This window comes from Mirounga angustirostris, unplaced genomic scaffold (assembly GCF_029215605.1).
Source record: "Mirounga angustirostris isolate CCGP_5_RB_7025 unplaced genomic scaffold, mMirAng1.0.hap1 SCAF_4, whole genome shotgun sequence".
Classification (NCBI taxonomy): domain Eukaryota; kingdom Metazoa; phylum Chordata; class Mammalia; order Carnivora; family Phocidae; genus Mirounga; species Mirounga angustirostris.
Genome location: NW_026991712.1, coordinates 87571226 through 87598369, shown reverse-complemented (window position 1 = coordinate 87598369; position 27144 = coordinate 87571226). Strand labels below are relative to the sequence as shown.

The 27144-nt window shown below is 49.6% G+C and overlaps 1 protein-coding gene and 1 pseudogene across 7 annotated transcripts in view; one reads left to right on the top strand and one right to left on the bottom strand.

Annotated features, from left to right (window-relative positions):
- THEM4 (thioesterase superfamily member 4) overlaps nt 1-27144 on the top strand; it is a 60611-nt gene that overhangs the window by 32764 nt on the left and 703 nt on the right. For 2 of the 7 annotated variants that reach the window (XM_045896594.3, XM_064588547.1), the window contains exon 6: nt 4540-9896. The exons of 1 other annotated variant lie outside the window; for it this stretch is intronic. In XM_045896594.3, coding sequence (XP_045752550.1) covers nt 4540-4664 — 125 coding nt within the window. In that variant the 3' untranslated portion in view covers nt 4665-9896. Of the gene's footprint in view, nt 1-2113; nt 9897-27144 lie in introns of those variants that run through there. 4 more of the 7 variants (XM_064588549.1, XM_045896592.3, XM_045896591.3 and 1 more) reach the window with 2 other exon arrangements.
- On the bottom strand, nt 4672-5481 carry LOC123860249 (terminal nucleotidyltransferase 5C-like; annotated as a pseudogene).

The following is a 27144-nucleotide window of genomic DNA, read 5'->3' as shown; positions in this document are numbered from 1 at the left end:
ATGTTTGCGTATAACACCCAATGCTCCATGCAATACGTGTCCTCCTTAATACCCATCACCAGGCTAACCCATCCCCCCACCCCTCTAAAACCCTCAGTTTGTTTCTCAGAGTCCATAGTCTCTCATGGTTCATCTCCCCCTCCAATTTCATCCCCCTTCATTTTTCCCTTCCTGCTATCTTCTTCTTTTTTTCTTTAACATATAATGTATTATTTGTTTCAGAGGTACAGGTCTGTGATTCATCAGTCTTGCACAATTCACAGCGCTCACCATAGCACATACCTTCCCCAATGTCTATCACCCAGCCACCCCATCCCTCCCACCCCCCACCACTCCAGCAACCTCAGTTTGTTTCCTGAGATTAAAAATTCCTCATATCGGTGAGATCATATGATACCTGTCTTTCTCTGATAGGAATGTACAGTTTAGTTGTTTGTTCTGAACTTTGTACTCTGTACTTTTCTGGGAGTTGATTTTCTTTTCATTCAGCTTCACATTACTGAAGTTCACTCTGTTGTTGGCACGTAGTTTCCTTATTTTTCCTGTTTAGTGATATTCCACTGTGTGAGTATACCACAGTGGATTTATCTCCTCTTTTGATGTTGGGCTTTGGACTCTTTTAAAGAGAGGGATGGAGAGTGGAGGAGTGGCAGGGCTGGGGAGAGAGAGAATCTTAAGCAGACTCTACACCCAGCCTGGAGCCTGATGTGGGGTTCTGATCTCACGACCCTGAGATCATGACCTGAGCCAAAATCAAGAGTTGATAGCCTAACTGACTGAGCCACCCAGGTCTCCCATGGGCCTTGGATTCTTGTGAATGGGCTGCTGTGAACATTCTGATGGTGTACACGGACGAGAGCTTGGCATATAGTTAGGAGTAGAATTTCTGGGTTGTAGAGTATGGGAGTATTCAGCTTTGCAGCAGAACACACCAGCTTGTTTTCTAAAGCTGTTACTAAATTATACTCCCACCGGCAATATATGAGATTCTGTTGATCCCTGTCTTCTCTAGCATTTGGTAAAGTCAGACTTCTGAATTTTTGCCAATCAAATGGTTATATAATGTTATCTCTGTGTGATCTTGATTTGCATTTTCCTGATCACCTATGAAGATGAGCATCTCCTCATACATTTACCATACTTGTTTTCCATTCTGTAAAATTCCTATTTGTTCAGCCTCTTTTGTTGTTCCCCCCCCCCCTTTTTTTTAACTGATTTACAGGAGTTCTTTCTGTATTTTGTATTAATGTTTTTACTGGACGTATAACTGCACCTTCCAGTATGTAAGTTAACTTTTATTTGCCTTAAGGTATCTTTTTTATGAACGGAAGGTTTTTTTCATGTTACTGTAGTTGTATTTATTAAATTTTTTTTCCTTTATCATTAATGCTTTTTGTGTCTTATTATGCATTCTACCTCCCCACCCCCTGCCAAGTATCAGCTGTTTGCAGAAATGATGGATAAAAGAAGCAGGAATAAGATCCTGAATAATTTGAATCCATAGTCAATTTAAAGACTCCATTCCAGGCTGTGGTTTATGTGTCCTATCTCCCTAAGGTTTTCAGTATCAAAGGTTCCAGATTGGCTTAGTTGTAATTTCACTTCCTTTCACTTTCCTAACTATCTCTAGTGGAAGTGGTAATGAACGATGAAATGACCAAGTGGGAGAGGACCGGTTCCCAGAGGCACTATTGTATTGTGATAGTCAAAACCTGATTCTTAATTTGGCTAAGAAAGGAGAGTAGGCCCAAAGATGGAAGGTACAAATATGAATCAAAATCCCTTTCCTGGGGCACCTGGGTGGCTCAGTCGATAAGCGTCTGCCTTTGGCTCAGGTCGTGATCCCGGGGTCCTGGGATCGAGCCCCGCATTCAGCCCCACATCGGGCTCCCTGCTCAGCAGGGAGTCTGCTTGTCCCTCTCACACTCCCCCTGCTTGTGTTCCCTCTCTCGCTGTCTGTCAAATAAATAAAATCTTTTTAATAAATAAATAAATAAAGTGCTTCTGTTTAAAAAAAAATCCCTTTCCTTAACTATATATTTCTACTCAGATAAGTCCCATCTGACTGCAGTCAGCTGACTTACAATCACCTTCTGTTATTTTGTTTGTTTAGGTTTATTTGTAAAACTAGAAAAAAAAAAAGTTTGACATAAAAGAGCTTCTGGTGCATTCTACACCAATCTGCACTACTTCCCTCCAGAAGAAGCTGTTGTCTCCAGTTCTGCTCTACTTACCTACTTTTGAGTCCCCCAGAGGGTGAAGCCTGCTAACCCTGATCTTCCTCAACAAATCTTTGGAATACAACTCCAGGAGCTCTATTTCCACCTTCTAAACTCTTTAACACAGAAGGACTCCGTGTGACAGTATCAGCAATTCTTAGTGTCTCCTTAGAATAATAAGTTTCTGGTTCTCCTAAATTTGAATGGACTCCTTAAGGTTGCACAAGCATGATATTTCCCCCATTTCAGACTGAAGAAAAAATTCATATTGAAACTCTTACCACAAACTTGAAAATGCCAGAAAACCAAAGGAAGGAGTGTGTGTGCGTGTGTGTGTTATAAAGGGGGGGAAATCGGAGGGGGAGACGAACCATGAGAGACTATGGACTCTGAGAAACAAACTGAGGGTTCTAGAGGGGAGGGGGGTGGGGGGATGGGTTAGCCTGGTGTTGGGTATTAAAGAGGGCACGTTCTGCATGGAGCACTGGGTGTTATGCACAAACAATGAATCATGGAATATTACATCAAAAAAGAAAAAAAGGAAGGCAGGAAGAAAGAACAAGGCTAACTTTATTGTATCCAAACAAATGGTTTTGGCCACGGTAGGAAGTACGACTAGTTCCTATAGGAATGAATGAATACTTCAGATCTGGATCCTAGGGATTAAACAACCGTACCATTTTTAATATAATCTGTCCTGTTGTGTCTTACCAGCGACATAGTTGATCATCACTGGAAGGAACCTATATTTACTTCCTAGGTATCTTCATTCAGGCTGCTATAACAAAATACGACAGACTTGGGTAGCTTATATACAACAGAAAGTTATTGCTCACAGCTCTCGAGCCTAGAAAGGCAAGGATCAGAGCACCAGCACAGTCACCTTCTGGTGAGGGCTAGCTTACTGGCTTAGAGCTGGCACCTTCTCACTGTGTCCTCATGTGGTAGAAGGGGCTAGAGATTCTCTAGATCCTCTTATTAGGGCACTAACCCCACTCATGAGGGCTCCACTACTAATACCATTAGGATTTCAACATAGGAAGGCAGGGGCAGGAACAAACATTCAGCCCTTCACATTAGGCCTTCCATGACAAAGTACCACATACTGGGTGATTTGAAAAAACAGGGGAACTCATTGCCTCACAGTTCTGGGAACCAGAAGTACAAAATCAAGGTTTCTACAAGGCCAAGCTCCCTCTGAAGGCCTCAAGCCTCTCTCCTGGCTGCTGGTAGCCTCAGTCATTCCTTGGTTTGTAGATGCATCACTGCTGCCTTCACATCATCTTCCCTTTGGCCAAATTTCCCCCTTTGTATAAGGACACCAAGTCATTGGTAGGGCCCACACTAATGACCTCACTTTAACTCAGTTACCTCAATAAAGACCTCATTTCTGGGGCCCCTGGGTGGCTCAGTCAGTTAAGCATCTAACTCTTGGGCTCAGCTCAGGTCTTGATCTCAGGATCGTTGAGTTCAAGCCCTGCATTGGGCTCCACACTGGTCGTGGAGACTAAAAAAAAAAGACCCCATTTCCAAATATGCTCACATCATGAGGTGGGGGATTAGGACTTCAGCATACCTTTTGGGAGGACACAGTTCAACCCATAACAGAACCTTAAACAAATGAAAGATGAAAAAATGAATTGGGAGACTAATGTTCTAGGAAACTTATTCTACTTCTAATAGATTGAATAGAATCTACTGCAGATAATAGTCTGGGCTTCAGTTTCTTTCCTTTCCCCTTACTAAAAGTTTAGGTTGAACCGCATGAAATAGCCATTTTCAAAGATCAGAATGGTCAGATATTGACAATTTCCTATGGCTCGACCTAGTGACTTAGGGATAGCCTTGTGGTGCCCTACCCAGTCATCCTTGCACAGCCAAAAGATCAGCTGGACTCCTCCACTGCCGGAGCTGACTGACCCTGGGATGGCCAAGCCCAAAAAAGACTCCCATCCCTAGGGCCCACCTGCAGCTCCCAAGCTGCAAGAAAGGCCCCAGCAGAGGATGGGGGTCACAGTGATGGTGAGGCTAGCAGTTCCCTGTCCCTAGAAATCCTGGTAGAGCCTGGGGAGGCACCTGGCCCGCAGCTGTGCCGTTCGCATGTCTCGCAGCAGCCACCCTTTCTTCCTGGTCTTCATCTAATGACACTGGAGACCGCGGGCTCTTGTGGCAGCTCTCACAGCTTGCCCTCGTGGGTCGTAGGCATGTGTACAAACATGAAGCTGAAGGAACGAGCCAGCACTGCTGTCCAGCTTCACTTAATTAGTAGAAAGGAGTTTAGACAGAGAGGGTACTTCAAAAATGTCACTTATTTGCACAGGCTTGCCCACACCGCTAGAGCACGCCAGGCCTTCACCCGAGCTAAAAAGCACCCAACTGAAAGAATGCCAGAGGACTTTTTCTTCTGTTAAGTATGCGCACACCTCCCTCCCTCTCCACCTGTAAGGTTTGCTCACTGGTGTGATGGTGTCCAGGCCGCACTGTAGTATGCGGGTGCTGGGCCTGGCGCGGCACAAGGTCAGCCAAGGGAAAGCTCCGTGGCTGTGCCCGCAGGGTCCCGGGCTTGACCAAGCCCGCATGCTTGCCTTCCTCAGTCCTGGAGTACCTGGAACGCTCCAGAGCTTTGATTGCTTCCTGGTCTGTGGGCCGGAGTCCCGCATGAGGAGGTTGCTGTACTTGAGCAGTCCCCCGCCCCTGATCTCTTTGGGGTTCTTGGTGGCGATCAGTCTGTTCTGCAGGTGGTCGAAGGCTTCCTCGAAGTCCCCATACGCACTATCCCCGATCACCATGGGGTGGACGCGCTCAGAGATGGGGCTGCTGGAGCAGTTGTAGAAGAAGAGCAGAGAGTCCAGGATGATCTGAAAAGAGTCTGCGCTAAATTCAAACTGGCGCTGGATGGAGTCAACGAATTTCAGCTCCACGTTCTTCCCATTCCTGTTGGAGAGGGAAATCAGGCTCCAGCGGTCAGTGTCCGTGCAGACCTTCACCAGCTTCTGGACATACGCCTCCTTCAGGGTGACCGGGCTGATCTTGAGCTTGTTCACGCCCTCTAGCAGAAAGTTTGGAAGGGAGCACAGCACCACATCCCTGACCAGCTGAAATTCTGCCTCCGTGGGAAGAGCCACATGAAAGATCAGGTGCAGTCTTTGCAACACAGGCTGTTGTCTTTGACCAAGACGTGGCCCGTTGTGGAGCCGTTCAGCCTGACATCCTACACTTTGATGCCTGCCTCCTCCAGCCAGCCGCACTCGAGGTGCCCCATGTGAGCATTTATTTCAGTGATGGGTTGCAGTAACTGCCCAGCAGCAGGAATGGGCTGGTGTGGAGAACGGACAGCAGGCTCCATCTGACCCCATGGCCCCCATGCTCATGGCCAAGGCCAGGACACAAGGCAGGCTGCAGGTGCCCCAGCACAGAGGTGAGGACAGCAGCTCCCTAGGATGTGGTGCCAGGCCTCCTGGCCATGCCTTACCAACTGGGGCTGTGGACCTGGTCCTGTGGGTCCCTCTGATCCTGACTTTTTGCAGGGACTGCAGGTCAGGAGGCAGATCGCACCCTGCGTAGACACCATTGGTAATGCTGTATTCCAGTAAAGCACCAAAACAGGGATGCAGAACATGAGGATTTCCCAGCACAATCAGCAAGGCTTTGGGTCTGGTGATTGCAACATTAAATCTTTTGAGTTGGATAAGAAACCCAAAAAATACCTATCATCTTCAAATCTATCTTCATTTGACCATGCGGTGGAGATGATGATGACCAAATATGCTTGCCCTCGAAACTCCTCTACTGATCCGAACTTTATGTCCATCAGATCAACATTTCGCAAAATAATTTTGATTTTTTCCACCTGCTTCCGGTAGGGCATGATCACACCAATATCACTTGCAGACTTGGCTGGTGATGCCCCTGGCCAGGAGGCAGCAACAGCGCATGACCTGAACCACGATGGGCTCCTCCCTTCACGAGCTTTGCTGCCCTTCACGCCATGAAAATGAGGGGGAAGCCTTTCTCTGGTAACTTCTCCCAGCCCAGCAGGGAGGTCACCCCACTTCAAGCTCTCTGTGGTAGAACAGCCCGGACAGCAGCACCAGCAGAGCTGGGTGGGATCTATAGTTCCTCATGAGCTTTGTAGCCAACAGGGGGTTGTAGGCACCACAGCACCAAAAGCATCTTCATCCCTCAGATATGCTGGCCGGGACATCAGTCTTTCCAACACAGAAACATTCAGCCCATAAGCCATGACGAGTCTAGACTTGATGATGGGTCCAAACTGCATGGGGTCTCCGGCAAGGACAGTCTGGCTGTTGGCCTCTGAAACCAGCCCCAGCGGAATAAGGCGTTCCGGCTCACTCGCCTGTCCTGCTTCGTCCACAAACACATGTGTAAAATGTCCCAACTCTCCCTCCTATTTGGTAAAAGAGATCCCTGCTGCTGCATGTCATGCTTATGATCCTGAAGTGCAAGGCCTTCCAGATATCTTCTCCAACTTTGCAGTCTGGTTTGATGGCATGAGTGACTGTCTCCTTGAACCTGCAGGTGGCATTTACATGGACCATGGTGCCGGGCCACAGCACCTGGCTCTCGTGCAGCCACAGACACACGAGGTCAGCCGCACTGTTGGAGGGTGCCCAGACCAATATTCGACTGTCCCGCAAAGCGTAGTTCACTGTAAAACAGCCTCTAGAACTGTCACCGTCTTCCTGGTTCCAGGAGGTCCAAAAAGAATATACGGGAGTGGGCGGCAGTCGCCACTCAGGATTCTTCTAGCCGCTAACTTCTGGTTTTCATTGAGCACAGGATTGAAAAATTCCTTCTCTCGCCTTGGGGATCTGAACTTCGTTTACCAGATCAGTTGACTTTTCAGCAAAGGCCACTGGCCCCAGCGTGTCCTGGGCACCAGCCCGCCTCTCCTTTGCTGCGTGCTTAGTATGGTCCTTCAAGGCTTTCCTATTCTTGATGGTGGACTGTCCATTGTTTTTGGTGTCTTGTGCATCGTTCCAATTCCCTGTCACTTGGGGAGACTGTAAAATGATTTCTTCTGGAAACAACACTTTAACAGCTAAGTGGGTGACGTGTTCTAGTGCAAAGTGACACCATCTGCTTGTGGTCCTGTTATATGTGAATTCCACATCCATAGGCTCAAAGTTATATGCTTGCTCAAATTCTGGGTTAAGTTTAAGAATTATGTATCTTCATGAATTTCAGTCACATAGCCGAGTATTTGATGACATGTCTGTTGTACTCTTGAGTTTTTAAAATCAGTTTATCACCTGCGAACAGAGAAGGCCTACTTTCAGCCAATCCTGGGACCTCCAGAACCAGCAGGTCACCATTTCTTTTCAAGGTGACCCCACTCATGTGAACTCTTTCAGTTCTATTTCTGCATGAATCTCCTCAAGTCAAAGTCGAAAACTTTTCCTTGTAGTTCTGATAAGGAAAACCTGTGTCCTAAGATGGCTGACTGAGCCAGAGAGAGAGCCCCAGTCCTTGCCCCAGGGCTCTTCCGGGTTCTTCCTGCTCTGCTTCCCACGAGCACCAATCTGGGTTCTTCTCCCTGCCCCGCTTCGTGCATGCGCCAAAAGTGCCCAGTATGCGGAAGTAGATGTGTATAAATTGCCCCCTTTGTTTGTGCTCGGGGCTCAGACCTTTGGAGACCACTCCCCTCTGGGCCCGCCAGCATTAAATAAACCTCCTATCCTCCAAGATCTCCGGGTGCCGCTTGGTTCTTCCGTCGGGCAGTCCAGTCCAGGTTCCGTAACATATGGTTCCCTGACCGGGAAACCCAACCGCGATGGCCCATTGTTGCCACCAGTTTTGGGGGCAACGGCAGGGCGGTAACTGAACGAGGGATCGTAACAGAGAAGGCATGCCTGCCTAATTTTCGCCACTCTCCCACCCCTGTCACCTCGGGCTGGCCCTGCTCCTCTGTTCCCGCCGGACTTGAGGAGACTTGGCAGGTGAGGACCTGGTCCTGACGTCGGATTCCCGTAAGGCCTGGGGCCCCAGGACCCAGACAAGCCCACCCCCATTGGGATGTAAGGGGAGCCTGATCACCTCCCAGAGACCTCTTAGAGGTCTCACAGGTAGGGACTCCCAGGGAGGGAATGTAATAACTTCTGGAGTGTGAATGTGTGAGTGAACATGCAGTCCAACCTGGCTTGCTCAAGCAGACTGATTCTGTGACTCCACAGGCGGGCACCCTTAAGGTCTCCGGAGTCTGAGTGGGCCCATCTGCGATTCCGTGGTGAACAGCATACAGTCTGTGGAGGCATCGGAATAGTTTCCGACCGTAAGTCACAATGCTGAGACCACTACGGCTAAGCTCCTTCAGGACACAGCCAGATGGGCATCTGATTGGTCTCCTCATCTCAGGAGGCACCCCGCCCCCCTTTGTCTGTCTCTGTGCCACCACACACAGAGAAATCACCATGGGGTCAGGGCAGAGTAAACCTACGGTTCTAGAGACCATGATCAAAAATTTCAAGAAGGGGTTTTCAGGAGACTATGGAGTCAGGATGAACCCCAGCAAGTTGAGAACCCTATGTGAATTGGAATGGCCCACCTTTGATGTTGGGTGGCCTTCAGAAGGAACATTGGATGTCCCAATGATTCGTCAAGTATGGTGAGTCATAACAGGAGAACCAGGACACCCTGACCAATTTCCGTACATTGACTCCTGCCTAGGAATTGCTCAGACCCTCCCCCCCGGGTGCAATTCGCTTGCAATAGGCAGGGACAGGCCAGAGTCTTAATAGCCTCATCCAAGCAACCTAAAGAAAATCAGCAAAAATCCCAGTCTCCACAAATCCTAGCCAGAGATCCCGAGGATGAACCAACCCTGTCCCCACTGTACGTACCCCCAAGACCGCCTACACCTGGCCCTTCAGCTCCAGACACTCTGCCACCATCGGTTTCACTGGCGCCCCCAGGCCCAGAGGATCCACCGGTGCACCTAGGCCTAAAAGATCCCCTTTCTCCAGGACCAGCAGCCAAGCTGTGCCCCAGGCCGGGTGCAAGCACCCTCCAAATGCTGGTACGAGAGACACAGGAACCCAAGAGGCACAATGAAGACAGGACAATCCAACCTGGCCATTTCATGATGTATTATCAGCCCTTCACCACTACTGACCTCCTCAACTGGAAACATAACACCCCATCCTACTCTGAGAAACCACAGGCTATGGTAGACCTCATAGAATCCCTCTTCCAGATTCATCGGCCAACCTGGGAAGACTACCAACAGTTCCTCCACACACTATTTAACACAGAGGAAAGGAGGAGAATAATGAAAGGTGCACCTTTCCAAGGAACCTGGAAGAGTATGCACCAGCGGGAGTCATCAGCCCTGCTGCCCGGGCTAATACAGCCACACCCGAAGAGCGCCCAGCATGGGACTTCACCACAACCAAGGGACAGGCCCACATCCGCCGGTACCAGGAGGCCCTCCTCCAGGGAATCCGGGTAGGAGCTAAGAAACCCATAAATGTGACTAAGGTATCCTCAGTCACTCAACAACCAGGGGAGTCCCCCGGGGACTACTACGAAAGACTATGTAAAGCCTACAGGATATACACTCCATTTGACCCCGAGGCACAGGAAAGCCAACAGATGGTAAACACTTCCTTCATGGCTCAAGCCGCCCCAGACATCAAAAAAAGACTTGAGAAACTAGCGGGTTTTGCCGGGATGAACAACACCCAACTAACAGAGATTGCCAATAAGGTCTACACAAACAGGGAGGTCGCAGCCAAACGGGAAGCTGACAAAAAGATGAAAAAGAAAGTCAGCCTCCTGGCCACTGCCTTTAAAGAAAAGGACAACACAAAGGCAGGGAGACCCCAACCACCGAAAGGGGGGAAGCCCAGAACCCCCTTGGCAAGGGATCAATGTGCCTCCTGTAAAGAGAAAGGACATTGGAAAAACGAATGTCCCAACCAGGGAAAGGCTTAAAGAGCCCAGTCGCTACAAGGAAGAACCCCGAGAGGAGGACCTCATAAGGCCTTGCAGGAATGGACTCAGACTGAGGGGGACTGGGCTCTTTCCTCCTTGGTCCCCATGAGCCCACGGTCAAAATGAAGGGGGGGCCAACCAGTGACTTTTATGGTTGATACTGGGGCCGAGCACTCTGTTGTCACCTCCCCAGTGGCACCTTTCAGCAAAAGGACTGCGACCATCCTCGTGGCCACTGGGATGCAGGCGATACAACAGCCCTTTTGCCAGGCTCGCCAGTGCAAACTCGGGGGCCACAAGGTCCGACATGAATTCCTATATCTGCCCGATTGCCCCATCCCTCTCCTGGGCCGAGACATACTCTCCAAGCTTAGGGCTCAGATAATCTTTGAGCCCACAGGACACACTAGCCTCTCACTGAACCCAAGGCAGGAGGAGACAAGGTCTCTAATACTAGCAATTACCACACCAAGGGAAGAAGAATGGAGGCTATTCTGTGCCCAGACCCAACCGAGCAGCCCGCCGGAGTTCAGACTCACCTTCCCTTCAGTATGGGCTGAAAACAACCCACCTGGACTAGTCCAGAATCGGGCCTATCATTGTTGAACTGATCCTAGGAGCCCAACCTCAGAGGCAAAGGCAATACCCCCTTCCACAAGAAGCTAAGATCGGCATCCAAGAACATTTGACCAAACTCAAAGAAACAGGTATTCTAGTCAAGTGCCAGGTGGCCTGGAATACCCCACTCCTGCCAGTCAAGAAGCCAGGAGGGGGATACCGACCAGTTCAAGACCTGTGGGCCATCAACAAGGTGACCATCTCTCTTCACCCAGTGGTTCCGAATCCATACACCCTCCTCGGCCAAATCCCAGGGTCGGCCAGATGGTTCACTTGCCCAGATTTGAAGGATGCCTTCTTCTGCCTCTGCTTAGCTCCCCAGAGCCAGCCACTATTTGCCTTTGAATGATCTGAACCTGATACAGGGTGCCAGATGCAACTGACTTGGATGCGCCTCCTGCAGGGGTTTAAAAACTCACCAACCCTCTTTGGGGAAGCGCTGGCCGCAGACCTCGCCAGCTTCCCAAGAGAGGCCACATGATGCACCCTCCTCCAGTATGTGGATGACCTCCTCCTCGCCAGTGACACACAAAAAGACTGCACAAAAGGCACAAAGGCCCTCCTACAGCTCCTGTCAGACTCGGGATACCGATCCTCAAGGAGGAAGGCACAAATCTGCCAACAACAGGTCCGATACCTTGGTTTCCTCCTTACCTAAGGGAAGAAAGAACTAGGGTCGGAGAGGAAAAGGGTCATCATCTCCCTGCCACAGCCCCAGACAAAAAGGGGCCTACGAGAATTCCTGGGGGCTGCAGGATATTGCCACATCTGGATCCCTGGGTTCTCAGCAATAGCAAGACCCCTTTATGATCTCTTAGGGGGACCAGATCGAGAACCCCCTACCTGGACTGAGGAAGCAGAAGCCGCTTTCACAGAGGTAAAGACTGCCCTGGGGTGGGCTCCAGCCCTGGGCCTACCAGATGTAGAAAAACCCTTCAATCTCTTTGTGCATGAAAAGGAAAAAATAGCGCTCGGGGTACTCACCCAGACTGTTGGACCCTGGCAATGGCCAGTTGCTTACCTGTCAAAGAAGCTGGAGCCCATGGCAGCGGGATGGCCGCCGTGCCTCAGGGTGCTGACAGTCACAGTCCTACTCATCAAGGAGGCAGACAAACTTACCCTGGGGCAAGAACTTAACGTCAAGGTCCCTCATGCAGTTGTGTCCTTCATGAACGCACAGGGACCCCGCTTCCTTTCCAACTCTTGGCTAGCGCAATACCAAGGGCTCCTCTGCGAAAACCCACGGGTCACCCTCAAAACAGTAAGGACATTAAATCCAGCAACCTTTCTCCCCACAGAAGAGGGGGAACCAGACCATGACTGCTCCGAGGTGACTGATGAAGTGTACGCAAGCCGTCCAGATCTGCGGGATCAAGCCATAAAGAATCCAGAGCTCAAGCTGTTCAGTGATGTCAGCAGTTACCTACAAGAGGGTGCCCAGAAAGCAGGTTATGCAGTAACCACAACCACTGAAGTCCTAGAAGCTAAGGCATTACCAGCTGGATGGTCAGCTCAACATGCTGAATTATATGCCTTAGTCTGAGCCTGAGCCCTCGGTGAAGGCAAGCAAATCAACATCTATCCTGACTCTCGGTGCACCTTTGCTACTGTACATATACATGGAGCCATCTACAAGGAAAGGGGCCTCCTAACCACAGCCGGAAAAGCTATCAAGAACAAGGAGGAGATACTGAGACTCCTCGAAGCCGTCTGGCTTCCAAAGGAAGTAGCAATCCTTCACTGTAAGGGACACCAGAAAGGAGACAACCCCATAGCGTGGGGAAATCGTCTGGCAGATGAGGCAGCCAAGACCACAGCCAGTGAGGACATGGACAGAGCCCGTTCCCTCACCATGGCCTTAACACCCCCGGAAGAAGTCCCCCCACCCAGTTACACTAAAAAGGAAAAGAATGGGCCATGGCTGAGGGAGTCACCCTGACTGAAAAGGGATGACAGATGATGCCAGATGGGTGCATCTTTGTTCCAACAGCAACTGGAGGGCATCTAGTTAAGGAATACCACCAACTCACTCATCTGGGAAAAACCGCATTAGAGGCCCTTCTCAAGAAGCACTACTACGTCAGTCAGCTGCCAGCACTATGCCGAGCAACGAGTGAACGATGCATAACATGTGCTAAAAGTAATGCTCAGTCTGCACCACGGCCCCCGCCAGGTGTCCAGAGGCTGGGAGCAACCCCCTTCGAAGATCTAGAGGTAGACTTCACAGATGTGCAGCCGAGCAGGGGGTTCAGATATCTCCTAGTAATAGTATGCACATACTTTGGGTGGGTCAAAGCCTTCCCGACTAGGACAGAACAAAGCCGGGAAGTAGCTAAAGTCCTCTTGCAGGAGATCGTGCCCCGGTTTGGCCTGCCATTAACACTCCATAGTGACAATGGACCCACATTTGTGGCAGACATTGTACAGGTCTTGACCAAATCTCTCAACATCACCTGGAGACTCCACACCGCTTACTGGCCCCAAAGTTCAGGGAAAGTAGAGCAAATGAATCACACCCTTGAGGGAACCTTACCAAAGTTTTGTCAGGAGACTAACCTCCCATGGCCAATCTGCTACCCCTAGCTCTCCTGCATGCTCGCTGCACACCCGGGACATCAGGTTTCTCCCCATCCAAATTAATATATGGCCGGCCTCCCCCGTGCTTGGGAAGCCTTCCAGGAAACTTGCATCAGGTTGGAGATAAAGGGATAAAGGAGCAGCTTCAGGCCCTGGGGGCCACCCTGAATAAATTACAAAAGTACACCATCAAGAGGGCCCCAATCTCCTTAGGGTCTCAGGTACACTCCTTCCAGACAGGGGACTCAGTTTGGGTCAAAGATTTGAAGAAAGACCCCCTCAAACCGCAGTGGACAGGGCCCCACACTGTTGTTCTAACCACTGCCCTCAAGGTCTCAGGTGTCACCCCGTGGGTCCACCACTCCAGAGTGAAGAAAGCTCATCATTCAGACGAGGAGCTGTGCCAGTGGAGAGTCCAGCCAGACCTCACAAACCCGCTCCAGCTTCACCTTCAGCGACACCTCACCGACTGATGGACACCTGCTCACCATGGTCTCTGGCTCTCATCGGCATGATTTCCCTCATCTTGGGGGTCGGACTCTACACTGTTGCCCCTCCTGACTGGACTTTCCCCCAGAGGCTTACTATTGTCATTGCTTATTGGGTGTCCCTAGGGTGCATTACTGCACTTACTTGTCCACAGGTTTCATTTGCTGTCAGGTTAGCCATGATGGCTCCCTCTACCTAAGGTCGTAGATCCCACTTTTACTGGCCCTCTGCTGTCTACTCCTGAGCACATTTCACCATGGTTTTCCTGGCCCCAGTCAGTCCCTGTCTTCTGTTGCCTGGTCTGCTGTTCCTCTGCACTGCCTCTAGCTTGCCCGGCCAGGCAAGGGGGACAACTCTCATATCACCATTACTGGCAAATGGACTTTCCAGCTTATCCCCCTCAATCCCACACCAGCGCCCCCACTGACTTCTTCCACCTGGGGTGGGCACACACCAAAGGTTAACCTCCATTTTGAGGGATGCCAGCTTCTTGATACCTCCTGGGAACCTCATAGACAGCGTTCCTACCATGGCCCTCACTCTGGTTACCAGCTGGTAGATATCTACATCTGTGGGGCCCTCTGCCTCGACCACCAAACACCTGCCCTCAGTTCTGCTCGCAAGCCTGGGGATGTGAGTCATGGGTGGCAACTTGGCCAGGAATGGAACGATGGTCCACCAGGTGGCACCTCAAACAGCACAGTGACATCCAGATTTCCTTGTCACACAAGGCCACCCCATCCTCTTGCCCTAACAATCACTGTATACCACTCACCCTCTCAGTCTTAGAACCCAATGCCACATCATGGGCTACAGGAATCATTCTCCTTTTGGGCCAATATCACCCTATGGGGACCGACCCCATGGCCAAATTTATGATTAAGTCTATGTTCACGCCAAGGCTTACAGTCAACCCCCAGAGTCAGACAGAAAATAACTTGACATGGCGTATCCCTGGGTCCCCCACCCACACGCAGCAAGCATCTATAGCACAACTGTTAGGTATGATTAACGCCTCCCACCAAGCACTTAACCACCCAAATCCACCCCTAGCATCTGACTGCTGGATCTGTATAAAGCCCAGTCCCGTCCAATACCTAGGTGTCATCCTCAGCCAATCTACCGTGTCACCTCCCACCTCGGCCTGGGGACCACAGATTATCCCTTTCTGGCTCTGGTACCGCTGTATGGCAACTCTTCCTCTCCCATCATGGGCTGTAGCTGGATCTGTGCGCCTAACAACACTTTTCTGGCTTGTGATCAAGGTGTATACATCTGCATCACCTGGCGCAATCAATCATGCACGCTTGTCAGTCTCTTACCCAATCTTTCAGTCCTCCCTGGGAGGACTCACCATATGCCCCACGCATATGGAGACCTCCTAGCCTCCTGGACGCTCCCCCAGGGCCATCCCTCTTATCGTGAGCCTGCATCAGATGTTGCCTTAAGCACCACTGGCGTCGGGATGTCTCAGGTTCAGTACCAGGGGTTAACTCAACAACTCACGGCGGATTTTTCCACCCTCATTCAGTCAGCCCTGGCCCTGCAGTGCCAACTCAATTCACTGGCCTCAGTGGTCCTCCAAAACAGACGCAGGCTCGACTTACTCATGACCGCACAGGGGGCCTCTGCCTCTTCTTACAGGAGGAATGTTGTGTCTACGCTAATGAGTCGGGGGTGGTCCAAGAAACTTACCCAATTACAGGAATGAGTGCGTCATCGGTGGGAAACACTCCAGCGGACAACTTGGTGGGATTCCCTCGCACAATGGTGCCCTTGGTTCACCCCCTTGTCGGCCTCCTCCTATTGCTTCTCCTCATAGTGGCATTTGGTCCTTGTATTCTTAATGCCCTTACTAGGTTTATCACTACTCAAATTGCTAAAATCAGACTCCAGTTACTCCTTACTCACTATCGCCCCTTAGAAGATGAAAATGATGCCCTCTAAACTAGGTGTTTAAAGGGGCATCAAAGGGGGGAATGATAATGAAAATGTGTGTCCTAAGATGGCCAACCGAGCCAGCGAGAGAGTCCCAGTCCTTGCCCCGGGGCTCTTCCGGGTTCTTCTCCTGCTCAGCTTCCCACTTGGACCAATCCAGGTTCTTCTCCCTGCCCCACTTCGCGCAGGCACCAAAAGTGCCAAGTATGTGGAAGTAGAAGTGTATAAATTGCCCCCTTCGTACTTGGGACTTAGACCTTTGGAGACCACTCTCCTCTGAGCCTGCTGGCGTTAAATAAACCTCCTATCCTCCAAGATCTCTGGGTGCTGCTTGGTTCTTCCATCGGGCAATCCAGTCCAGGTTCCGTAACAGTTCGAGATATTGAAAAGCTCTACGAGTAATGGCTGAAAGTTAGAAAGTCAATTTTTTGTTCCACACATTTCTTTTTTTTTTTTTTTAAGATTTTATTTATTTGTCAGAGAGAGAGAGATAGCACGAGCAGGGGGAGTGGCAGGCAGAGAGAGAAGCAGGCTCCCCGCTGAGCAGGGAGCCTGATGTGGGACTTGATCCCAGGACCCTGAGATCATGACCTGAGCCGAAGGCAGATGCTTAACCACTGAGCCACCCAGGCATCCCTGTTCCACACATTTCTTAAAGATTTTATTTGTTTATTTATTTATTTGACAGAGAGAGGGAGAGAGGGAACACAAGCAGGGGGAGTGGGAGAGGGAGAAGCAGGCTTTCCAAGGAGCAGGGAGCCTGATGCGGGGCTCGATCCCAGGATCCTAGGATCATAACCTGAGCCTAAGGCAGACACTTGACGACTGAGCCACCCAGGAGCCCCTGTTCCACACATTTCTTAAGTCTATCTGGTATTGGATACTGTGGAAGAAAACTTGGAAGTTGTCATCTTGAGTTCCCTTTCTGTGTGGTCACAACTGTACTTTTTGTGGATGTTAATGTGGTTGAACTTTCAGACCTTTCCCAAGAAAATGGTTCTGGGACGGCTGTTAGTGACTCCTCCCCACTCAATGACATTCACTTCAAGGAACCGCCCAATTACAAAGCTGGAGTAGCAGAGCAGAAGGAGTTCCTTGCAGGGGCTGGGGCCAGAATTCTTTGCATCACATATAATCACCATCAGGGCTCTTCCACTTGGAGGGATGAGCGGGCTCCAGCTCTGTCACCTGCTTCCCCAGCTTCCTCTTTTCTTTGTCCCCATCTTCTCCTTCACAAGCACAGACAGTCCTCTGGAGAGACTTCTTTGTTGTTCACCACACCGCTCTCTGACACCTGACAGGTTGTGGTTTTTTTGGTAGCTATCTAGTGAGTTAATATTTTCATCTGAAAAATTCTTCTCCTTCTCAGGAACAGGAACAAGAGACCCTACTGGGCACGTTTGGGTTTTATCCAGCATTTGAAATCTGAATTGTTTTGCTTTATCCCAGCCAGCCAGTTTACAGCTGACTAAAGTTTGAGGAATATCTCCTTTATTCTCTATCCAGATCACCATATTGTTACTTCCTCCTTCTTTTAACATTCCAAAATTTGTCATCCTCGTGACTTCAATATCACCTTTCTTTTTCAATAAAAGGGCTCCACAGGACTCATCGGCAGCCCCCTCAAAGGCAGCGAAGTCCTATCTTTTCACTGGGGTCATGCATAAGTCTCTCCAGACGTAGCATGACTGGCTGCTCTCCACCACCACAGCACGGACCATGTCATGTCTTTGAGGCACGTATCCTTCAGCAAGTTTCAGAGAGTCCAAGGTGAAAAAGATGCTGTCATCTATCACCCCGTTTCTCCCACACAGGCTAGAAATGCAGACCTTTGCTAACACTCTCCAGAGAGAAGTATGTGGTGGGACTGATGTAGCCAGCACCCTCCATCAGCGAAGTCACACGGCCAGTCAGCGCTCAGGGGCTGGAGTCGGACAGCCCTCTGCCATGGTTTTTGCTGTCGTCTTCCCACTTATCAGAGGCTAATTGCTTTCATTTCATTGGATACCTTATCTTCTTGCACAACCGCAATAACTTCCTGTCCCACATTGAGAAGCACTTTGCTAGTCACATTGGAGAAGTAGATCAAATATTAAATATATGACTATATTTAACTTTTTAAACATAGTCAAAAATATTTTAAATATTTTTTACTAACTATATATATTTACATATATACTGTACATGTTATAAATGTATACACTTTTTAACAATTTTTATTAGATTTCTAATCAAATACTATAATAATTTCTTTCATAAAAAGTTAAATATTTGTAACACTATCAATTTGAGAGAAGACAAACAAAAGAGTAAAAAATTCAATAGCCACTCACGCATATCTAAAATATGAAGAAAAAAAAAAAGCTTCCATAAAGTCACCCAAGTCCTCTGTCCATTTGCGACACGCTCCACAAACATCCCTAAGTTTCTGAAGAGCCTACTTTAGAGTCGAAAACCATCTGAACTGTAGCGCTGTTACCCCTCCTTCTCTTACTTTATACTTCATCCCTTCTTGCCCAAATACAGGCCTCACACGGACAGGGCCCCTAGGCTGCCCCTCCCCCATCACAGCTGACCCTGGTGTTTATTTCTGTTCAAAACTCGGAGGCAGAAACTTCTAGACAATTGCTAAGATACAGTCATGGACATCAGTTGTTTTTGGTCTGCCCACTATCCCTGCCTCCCGGTCTTCTGGTAACAGGACGGTGCTTTCTGGTTTCATTTGATTCAGTGTGTATGGGGGTGCTGCCAATCACAGCCCTGGCAGGGGGGCAGGTGCTTGACCAGCCTTCATCAGTCATAGCTCTTCATCCCTTGACCGCAGACATGGGTCCAGGAAGGGGACACATAACCTAAGTAATTAGTCTTGCCCTGGGATTTTATATGTGGATGACAAGTAAGGGAAGTGGACAGATTCAGATCTGTTTTGGAAATACAACCCAGGAGCCTTGATTAACCTCAGTGAATTTGAGTTTCCTCCTCTATAAGATGAGGGACTTGGACCAAAGGACCAAATGTTTTGGAGGCTCATCCAGATTTAGACAGTCTGAGGTTCTGTAGGAGTTAAGCTATGAAGAAGTCAGTCTGTCTGATCCAGCCGTGCCCTTTCTGGGAGAGGGTACTTGGCAAAATTGTGCATCCAGAGAAATGTCACTTCTCAGACTCAAGGTTGTGCCCCTTCTCCTTAAAACCTACTTTCAGGGCGCCTGGGTGGCTCAGTCATTAAGTGTCTGCCTTTGGATCGGTCATGATCCCAGGGTCCAGGGCTCCCTGCTCCACGGAGAGCCTGCTTCTCCCTCTCCCACTCCCCCTGCTTGTGTTCCCTCTCTTGCTGTATCTCTCTCTGTCAAATAAATGAATAAAATCTTAAAAAAAAAACCAAAAAACACCTACTTTCAGGTTCCCAGTTAAACTAAGAAATAAAATAAAATAACTAATAACTGCTCCCATTGTGACCTTTGCAGGAATATTTACCTTTTAAAAGAGAGGCAAAACTTTAGCCTCTCTCACATGAGCAACGCATGGTGCAATAACTCTCAATATCACAATATGTAAACAGGTGAATGTGTGTGCATATGTGTGAATATGTGCACACATGGTAGTTATGTGAGTCTGTATGTGTGAGCATGTGTGCAGGTGAATGTATGTACAAATGCCATGTGTGTGCGGGCATGTGCCTCTGTATCTCTGACTACGTACGTGTGTGTGTTTGTGAGTGTGTGTGTATGTTTCTGAGCGTGTGTATCCACATCTGTGTATACGTGAGTGCATCTGTGTATGTTTGTGCATATGTGAGTATGTAGCCACGCACAGTATGTTTGTAAGTCAGCACACGTGCCCGTGTGTGGGTGGGTGTGCACACAGGCATGTGCATGCACTGAAACAGCCAGGGGACTCAAGCGGCGGTGCTAAAGGTAGGGGCGAGGAGTAAAGCCCTGGGGTTCACAGTGGCCAGGAGCCAGGCCTGCTCAGCCTAGCAGAGGGCACCAAGGGAGGGAGCAAGGCTTTCTCAACACCAAGGAACTCTACACGGAGCAGCCGCGACACTGTTCTTTACTGACAGGGCCACCAAGGCGCGCTGCTGATGCCATGTGCCCAGTGCCCAGCCATGGTCAGCAGAGCTGCCCTCTGAGGAGGCCACACCCTCGGAGCTCCCCTGCCCTGCTGAGCCAGGAGCCCCGGCCTCAGGAAGGGACCTCCCTATGGGTTCTTCCTTTGTCTTCGGAGAACCCAAGGCAGAGCCCCAGCCAGACACTCCCGGGAAGCCTGGCTTCGAGGAGGGAATCCAAGGTTAGGCTGGTTTAATGTGAAACGTAATCTTGACCTGTCACTCGAAGAATGGAATGGTTCATCTCCTCTCCCAGAGCCGTGTGGATAGAGCCCTGCGATCACCCAGGAAAGGAAGAACTGTTTTTTTCAGATGCTAATCATCCAGGGTTTATGGGCTCTGGGAACTCTAGTGAAAGATGGGAAGAATTTGGAGAAGCCACGTGGGGACTGAGTGAAGGTCTGAGGACTGGCTGGGGAGAAGGGGTGGTGGAGAAGGGTGGCTACAGGGAGGCTGGCAGGGGAAATTGCCCCCAGAAGGAGGGGGTTCCTTGCCTGGGAAGCACAGAGATGGGAGCCTGAGGCGGGGCAGCCTGAGGAGACTACCCTATGAGGGCACTGGTCAAGGCCTCCTCCGGGGACCACTGGGCAGCTGACTCACCCCGTGAGCACACTCCCAAGGCCTAGAGGAGGCTCCTCCTGGAGGCCTGAAGAGGAATCGCCTTCGCACCCTCCCCCTCCCCTAGCCCATGCCAGGTGGTCGGCAGGCGGGCTGCCCTGTCAGGGCCACAGGCCTCGGCTCCGCACCCACGTGACAGAAACGCACTCTAGCCCCAGGGTGCCCGTGACTTGGGGAAAGCGGGCAGAAATACTGGGCACCCCACAGCAGCTAGGGAAGCCACCATCTCCTGTGCTTGGAGGCCTCACAGACTTGGCCCCTGAACTAGTTCAACAGATGGTTGACACCCCTGTTTCAGAGTTCTCAGGGAAGAAAGGGTTCCAGGTATCATGGGAGCGGTGTTAGGCGTTCGATACGTTTTTGAAATGCAATGTGACCTTACTTTGTGCCCGAAGCTAGTAAAGCAGATTTGCCAGTGGCACCATTTGGCTGTCCCTTTGATTTGAAGGTACCACCTCTCAGGTAACTGTCTGAGTTTGAAGAATAAGGGATTTCAAGTATAGGCCTGGCCAGGAACTAGGAGCCCCACCCTGAGTGTGCGCGCACACCCTCACACACCCATTCAGGATTTTCCACTTCCTGAGCTTAGAGGTCCTGGCCCTCTGCCTCCTGGCAGTTCACAAATAGGAACTGCAGCTGAGCTGTGGTCGGGGCTCTCACATCTGCGGGGAGGGGAGCACAGGTCCCCATCAGTCCCCGTCAGTCCTGGCACCTTGTGCTGGGCCGGGAACCCCTCCATCAATGCAGTGATCACACCAGGCCGCAGCACCCAGAGCCAGTGTCTGCTTATCAGCTGCCCAGCTCCCCTGGGCACAAGGTCTCCTGCCACAGCCCTGCTCACCCTTCCCCGCAGGCAACACCCGCCAGCCCACCCCTACAGGGCCCCTCTGGGCACAGCGCTTAGCAACCACTTCTTTTAGCTCCATTCCAAGCCCAGGTTTCATGAAGGCAGCCTCCCTACGCCCGCCTTCAGTCTTGGCTCCTGGAAGGCTGAGCCTCTGCCTTTCCCCCAGCTGCTCATTCACAGGTCCCACACACAGCACAGACAAAACCCCTTAGCAACTGGATGGAGCGAAAACCCCAAGGAAACTGGTTTATCGGTTTCAACACTGCACTGTGGTTTTCCTTTCCAAAGTGCCTACCATGGGGGTCCAGGGTATAAAATGAATCCCAGGAGGGTCCCTCCGTGAGGGAGCCATAAAAAGAAGACCGCTCTGGGGGTAGTCAGAGAAACGGCACCCGAGCAGAAGAGCCACGGACTCCTGGGAGAACGGTAGTGTGAGAAGGGCCAGGAACGACCTTATAACCAGCTGGCAGGATCAGCAGCCTGCCAGACTAGATCCAGTCAGAGGCATTTGATTTGGTGCATACAGTGTACTTATAAATTGGTTGCAACGTTTAAAGTTGGAAGGTTTCACATAACATAAAAGTCTGGCTTTTCTGGAGAAATTAGAAAGCTGATAACTGGGCCTATGTTCCTTCCCGGCAACTCCTGAGGGGAGCAAGACCAGGGCAGCCCCTTCTGAGTGCCCTCAGTTTCCCATCACTCAGCCTGGCCCCTGACCCTTGGCTCAGAAGGTCAAGAAACCAAGCTTCCCTGAGGTCAGGGCCAGCCTGACCAGTCTGAAGATCAGTCAGGGACTGAGAGAGGCATGGGCAGTCTGGGAGCCCTCTAGAAATTGCAGGGATGAGTATAAGAGCCAAGTCTTCAGGAGGGATTGAGTTCACAGAAGAGCAAAGACATGTAGGAAGGCCACTAGGGAAGTCCCTTCCTTATCCAGAAGGGCCGGATGGGGCCATCCTGACAACCACTCTGAAGTGTCCGGAACTCACCATCGCAGCCGGGAGTCGGCCAGCCCACGTGGGGAGCTCCACCACATGTCCAGAATGGTCTGCCAGGGCCCCCAAGCTGAGAAAGACTTTGTAAGAGTTCTGGAAATGTTCCTTTTTACCTGTTTCCTCTTAATGATTTACAGTAAATATCTCTAAGCAGAAAGTGTCCCATGAGTTTGTTTGGTGGGAGCAGGGGAGGAGGGCAGGCTGGGGAGACTAAGGGCTACAACATAGGAGAGAAATTCCCAAAGAAACAGAGGTGGGTGTAAATTCAGATTTGGGAGCCTGCTAGAAGGAAGAAAGAGTCCTGGGCCTGGGAAGTGATCCATGGAACCTACCAGGCCTTGATTACCCCTGAAGTTTCTACAGCAGTGATGTGCTGGAGCCAGTTCCTACCAGCTTGCAGGAGCCAATTGTCTACAACCTTCCCCAGCTTCACAGTCAGGGTCCGTGGCTTCATACTGGTAGCTTGAAAGCAGCCACCGTGGGAGTATTTCCACCATGGCGTTGGCAAACTTCTGAGCCCTCCCCACCCCCAAGAGGCAGTTGTTAATTATCTACCCACATACCACTGCTGGTTCTCCTGTGGACCACCTACCTGTCAGATCTGGCCCAGGATGTGCTTCTGGGGACAGGTCGTATCACAGTGAGAAAAACCCCCAGACTCCACATTCCCCCTTGGGTCCCAAACAGGAAATGAACCAAGCAGGCAAACAGGCTAAATCAGAATCCAACAGGAGTTCTAAATTATAATGAACTTTCACTGACTTCCCTCTGTTTTCTTTTTTTCTTTCTTTCTTCCTTTTTTCAGAATGTTTATTATTTTTATTTTTTTATTATGTTATGTTAGTCACCATACAGTACTTCATTAAGTTTTATTTTTTATTTAAGTAATCTTTACACCCAACATGGGGCTTGAACTCATGACCCTGAGATCAAGAGTTACATGTTCCTCTGACTGAGCCAACCAGGCGCCCCATTCCCTCTTTTTCCTAATTGCTTCTCCAGAGAGTCCAGGTCTGGGGAGAAGCTTTCTTTCCTCTAAGCGAGTTTTCTTTTTTCTTTTTGAGCTGTGTTCACATAGAACAATTGGGGCCAAAGTTTGTGTTGTAACAAAACCCATTCAAGGCACTGACCAATACCTTTCCACCTCCCTGCATAGCTGACCGCCCAGCCCACATCTAGACGGGGTTCAGTGTTGCACAGAGAACCTGCGAGATGAGTGAAATGGCCTTGAACAGCCTCCTCCATTCACTGACTGCAGGGCCACATCCATGCTTTTGCTGTCAGCATAGACGGTCTCTCAGATATATTTCTAATCACTTTCCATCTGTCATGCCCTTGACCCTTGATGTCACAGACATCACCAGGTCTTTATTTTCTTTTATCTCTTCTAGATCTCTTCCCTCCCAGCTGGGGAATGAAGGTTGATCTGCTGAGCAGCCCCTTCACTTCCCTGTATTGCCCTGGGCCACAGCACCCAGCTGAACATCAGCTCAAGAAAAATTAGTTATACAAGAAAAGAAATTTAACTATAGTACTTGGCCAGACTGAGAACAAAACTTACATAAGCATATGATGTAAATATTTGAAAGCAGATTTTTTTTTTAAAGATTTTATTTATTTATTCATGAGAGAGAGAGAGAGATCGGCTGAGGCAGAGGGAGAAGCAGGCTCCCCGCGGAGCAGGGAGCCCGATGCAGGACTCAATCCCAGGACCCTGGGATCATGACCTGAGCTGAAGGCAGACGCTTAACCGACTGAGCCACCCAGGCGTCCCTTGAAAGCAGATTTAACCAAAAGTTGTGAAACAACTAAGGTGGCAGGATGTCCACAGGAAAATCTTCCTGTTTTTCTCCTTTATAATTGCACAGCACTTCTTTTTTTTTTTTTTTTTTAAGATTTTATTCATTTATTTGACAGAGAGAGACACAGCGAGAGAGGGAACACAAGCAGGGGGAGCGGGAGAGGGAGAAGCAGGCTTTCCCACTGAGCAGGGAGCCCGATGTGGGGCTCGATCCCAGGACCCTGGGATCACGACCTGAGCCAAAGGCAGACGCTTAATGACTGAGCCACACAGGCACCCTGCACAGCACTTCTGACACTAGATGTGTGGGGTTTCCCAACACCAAGAAATTCTCTGCAACACCAGGTAGATGTCCTACAATTCAATTCTTATTTTTTAAATATTTTATTTATTTATTTATTTATTTATTTATTTATTTATTTATTTATTTGCGAGAGGGAGAAAGCACGCAGGGGGAGGGGTAGAGGCAGAGGGAGGAAGAGGGAAAGAATCCCAAGCAGACTCCTCTCTGAGCTCGGAGCCCAACTCAGGGCTCAATCTCATGACCCTGAGATCATTACCTGAGCCAAAGCCAAGAGTCAGACGCTCAATTGACTCAGCCACCCAGGCCCCCTACAATTCAATTCTGACACTAACTGGAGTTAGGTGCAGACTCCACAGGTTAATGACTTAGTCCTACGACACTGCCCCCCCACTTCTGATGCCAATGGCAAGTGGTGGGTCCCTAGGTTACTTACACAATGTCTGTCTGACTTGGCTACAAATCAGAGGTTCCCATACCCTTTGTCTTAGATTCGATTGTTGGCTGGAACTGCTCACAGAACTCCAGGAAACACTTGTGTTTACTGGTTTATTACAGAATCAAGCATATGATAAAGGATACAGATGAACAGCCAGATGAAGAGATACATAAAATGTGGTCTGGGAGGGTCTTGAGCACAGGAACCACTATTCGCATAGAGTTGGGGTGTATCAACCTGGAAGCTCTCCAAGCCCTGTACTTTCAGTATTTGTATGGAGGCTTTCACTTAGGCATAATGGATCATTAACTCAATCTCCAGCCCCTGTCCCCTTCTTGAAGAATGGAGGGTGGTACCTGCTGGGGAAGGTCATCAGGAGGACATGACTGCTGGTTGATCCATAAGTTGAACCCTACTGATCAGAGGTCCTCTCCCCCACCCCTGTCCTTGGAATGTGGGTTTCACTTTCCTTTCCTACTCTGAGAGGCTGCTCCAGGGACACAGCCCCTTGAGTAATGATGTGGTGTTGAGAAGCCCTGCGTAAGTATACGTGACTGAATCCAGTTAAGGCCCCTCTCTCCCTAAACCTAAAATGTGCCAGGTGGGTGCAGGGATCCACTTGTCTGGCTGCCACCCAAGACTAGCCTCTCCTATAAGTTCCCTTTGCTCCTTAAAACTGGCACCTACCAACCTGGAGTGGCCTGCCTCTTTCTTCCAGTCTCTCTTCACCCTTCCCTTATGGGCTAGTTTCAGATTACACAGGGAAGCTCCCAAGGGGGTTCAAACCAACAGGAACTCTAAGTGCCAAGCTTCTCATCCTGGTTTGGTTTTGCTGGTGACCAGTGCCCATCCTGAAGCTATCCGGGAGACTCATTTTCCAGAGTTGCCTCATTGGAACAAAAGACACTCAGATCACCCAGAAAATTCCCAGGGATTTAGGAGCTGTGTACAGAAACCAGGGGCAGAAACCATTATATATTTCTTCTACTATTTCACAGTGTTCCTCTTCTAGGAGATTATGCTAAGTGAAATAAGTCAAGCAGAGAAAGTCAATTATCATATGGTTTCACTTATTTGTGGAACATAAGGAATAGCATGGAGGACATTAGGAGAAGGAAGGGAAAAATGAAGGGGGGGAAATCGGAGGGAGAGATGAACCATGAGAGGCTACGGACTCTGAGAAACAAACTGAGTGTGTTAGAGGGGAGGGCGGTGGGGGGATGGGTTAGCCCGGTGATAGGTATTAAGGAGGGCACGTATTGAATGGAGCATTGGGTGTTATACGCAAACAATGAATCGTGGATCACTACATCAAAAACTGATGATGTAATGTATGGTGATTAACATAACTTGATAAAATAAAATTTAAAAAAAAAAGAGTGTTCCTCTTCTAGTCAGGCAACAAGAGATGCTGATCCCACTGGGGTACACAATCTGCAAGGGAAGTCAGGCTGTGCAAGGGTGATAACCCAACTCCCACGTGGCTCTTGGTCAATGATCAGATTCAGGTACTGATTCTTCTTGGAATCAGGACAGCGAGTGCCACCTTCCTGGGATCAGGCTCCTATGGAGCCCCTCCTTCTCCCTACTCCCGTTTCCTCAGATTCCTCTCCAGTCCTTTCTGAGATTCCTCTTTTCTCTCTCGTCTCCTCCTCAAGTCCCATCTTTTCCATCAAGTAGCACAGATAGAGATTGCAAGGGAATGAAGGGGTGCCAGGTACCGGGGGAAGCCTGGGACAAGCCAGAGGGCATGAGGTGTGGCCCCAGGCAGCTGCCACTGCACAGGAACGGACATGCTCTGCTGCCAGATCTTCTTCCTCATCCGGAGGTCTTTGACTGGCTTTGTGTGACACTCCCTGTTTTTTAGATGTTAGCAAAGAATTCGAATAGTTTTGGCTAGATCCAGAGACTGAATCAATCAAAAACCCGGTTTCCCTGTCCTTGAAGAAACTTCATTCAAATCTTCACAGGACATGAGGAAAATATTTCTATTCTAGTCTTCCGGGGCAGCCAAATACAGAAAGTGGGGCAAAACCTGTAAACTTCCCTATTAAGTCAGTTTGATTTTTCAGAAACTGCCCCAAATCACCACCACCACCACCATCATCATCATAATTCCACCTTTGCACGGTTCTGACTTTCACAACATGCTTTTCTCCAGTGAATTAAAAACTAGGACTTCTAGTTGAAAACTGGCAGTTTTAATTCAATAGAAGAAATAACCACCACCAAAAAAGCCCACAA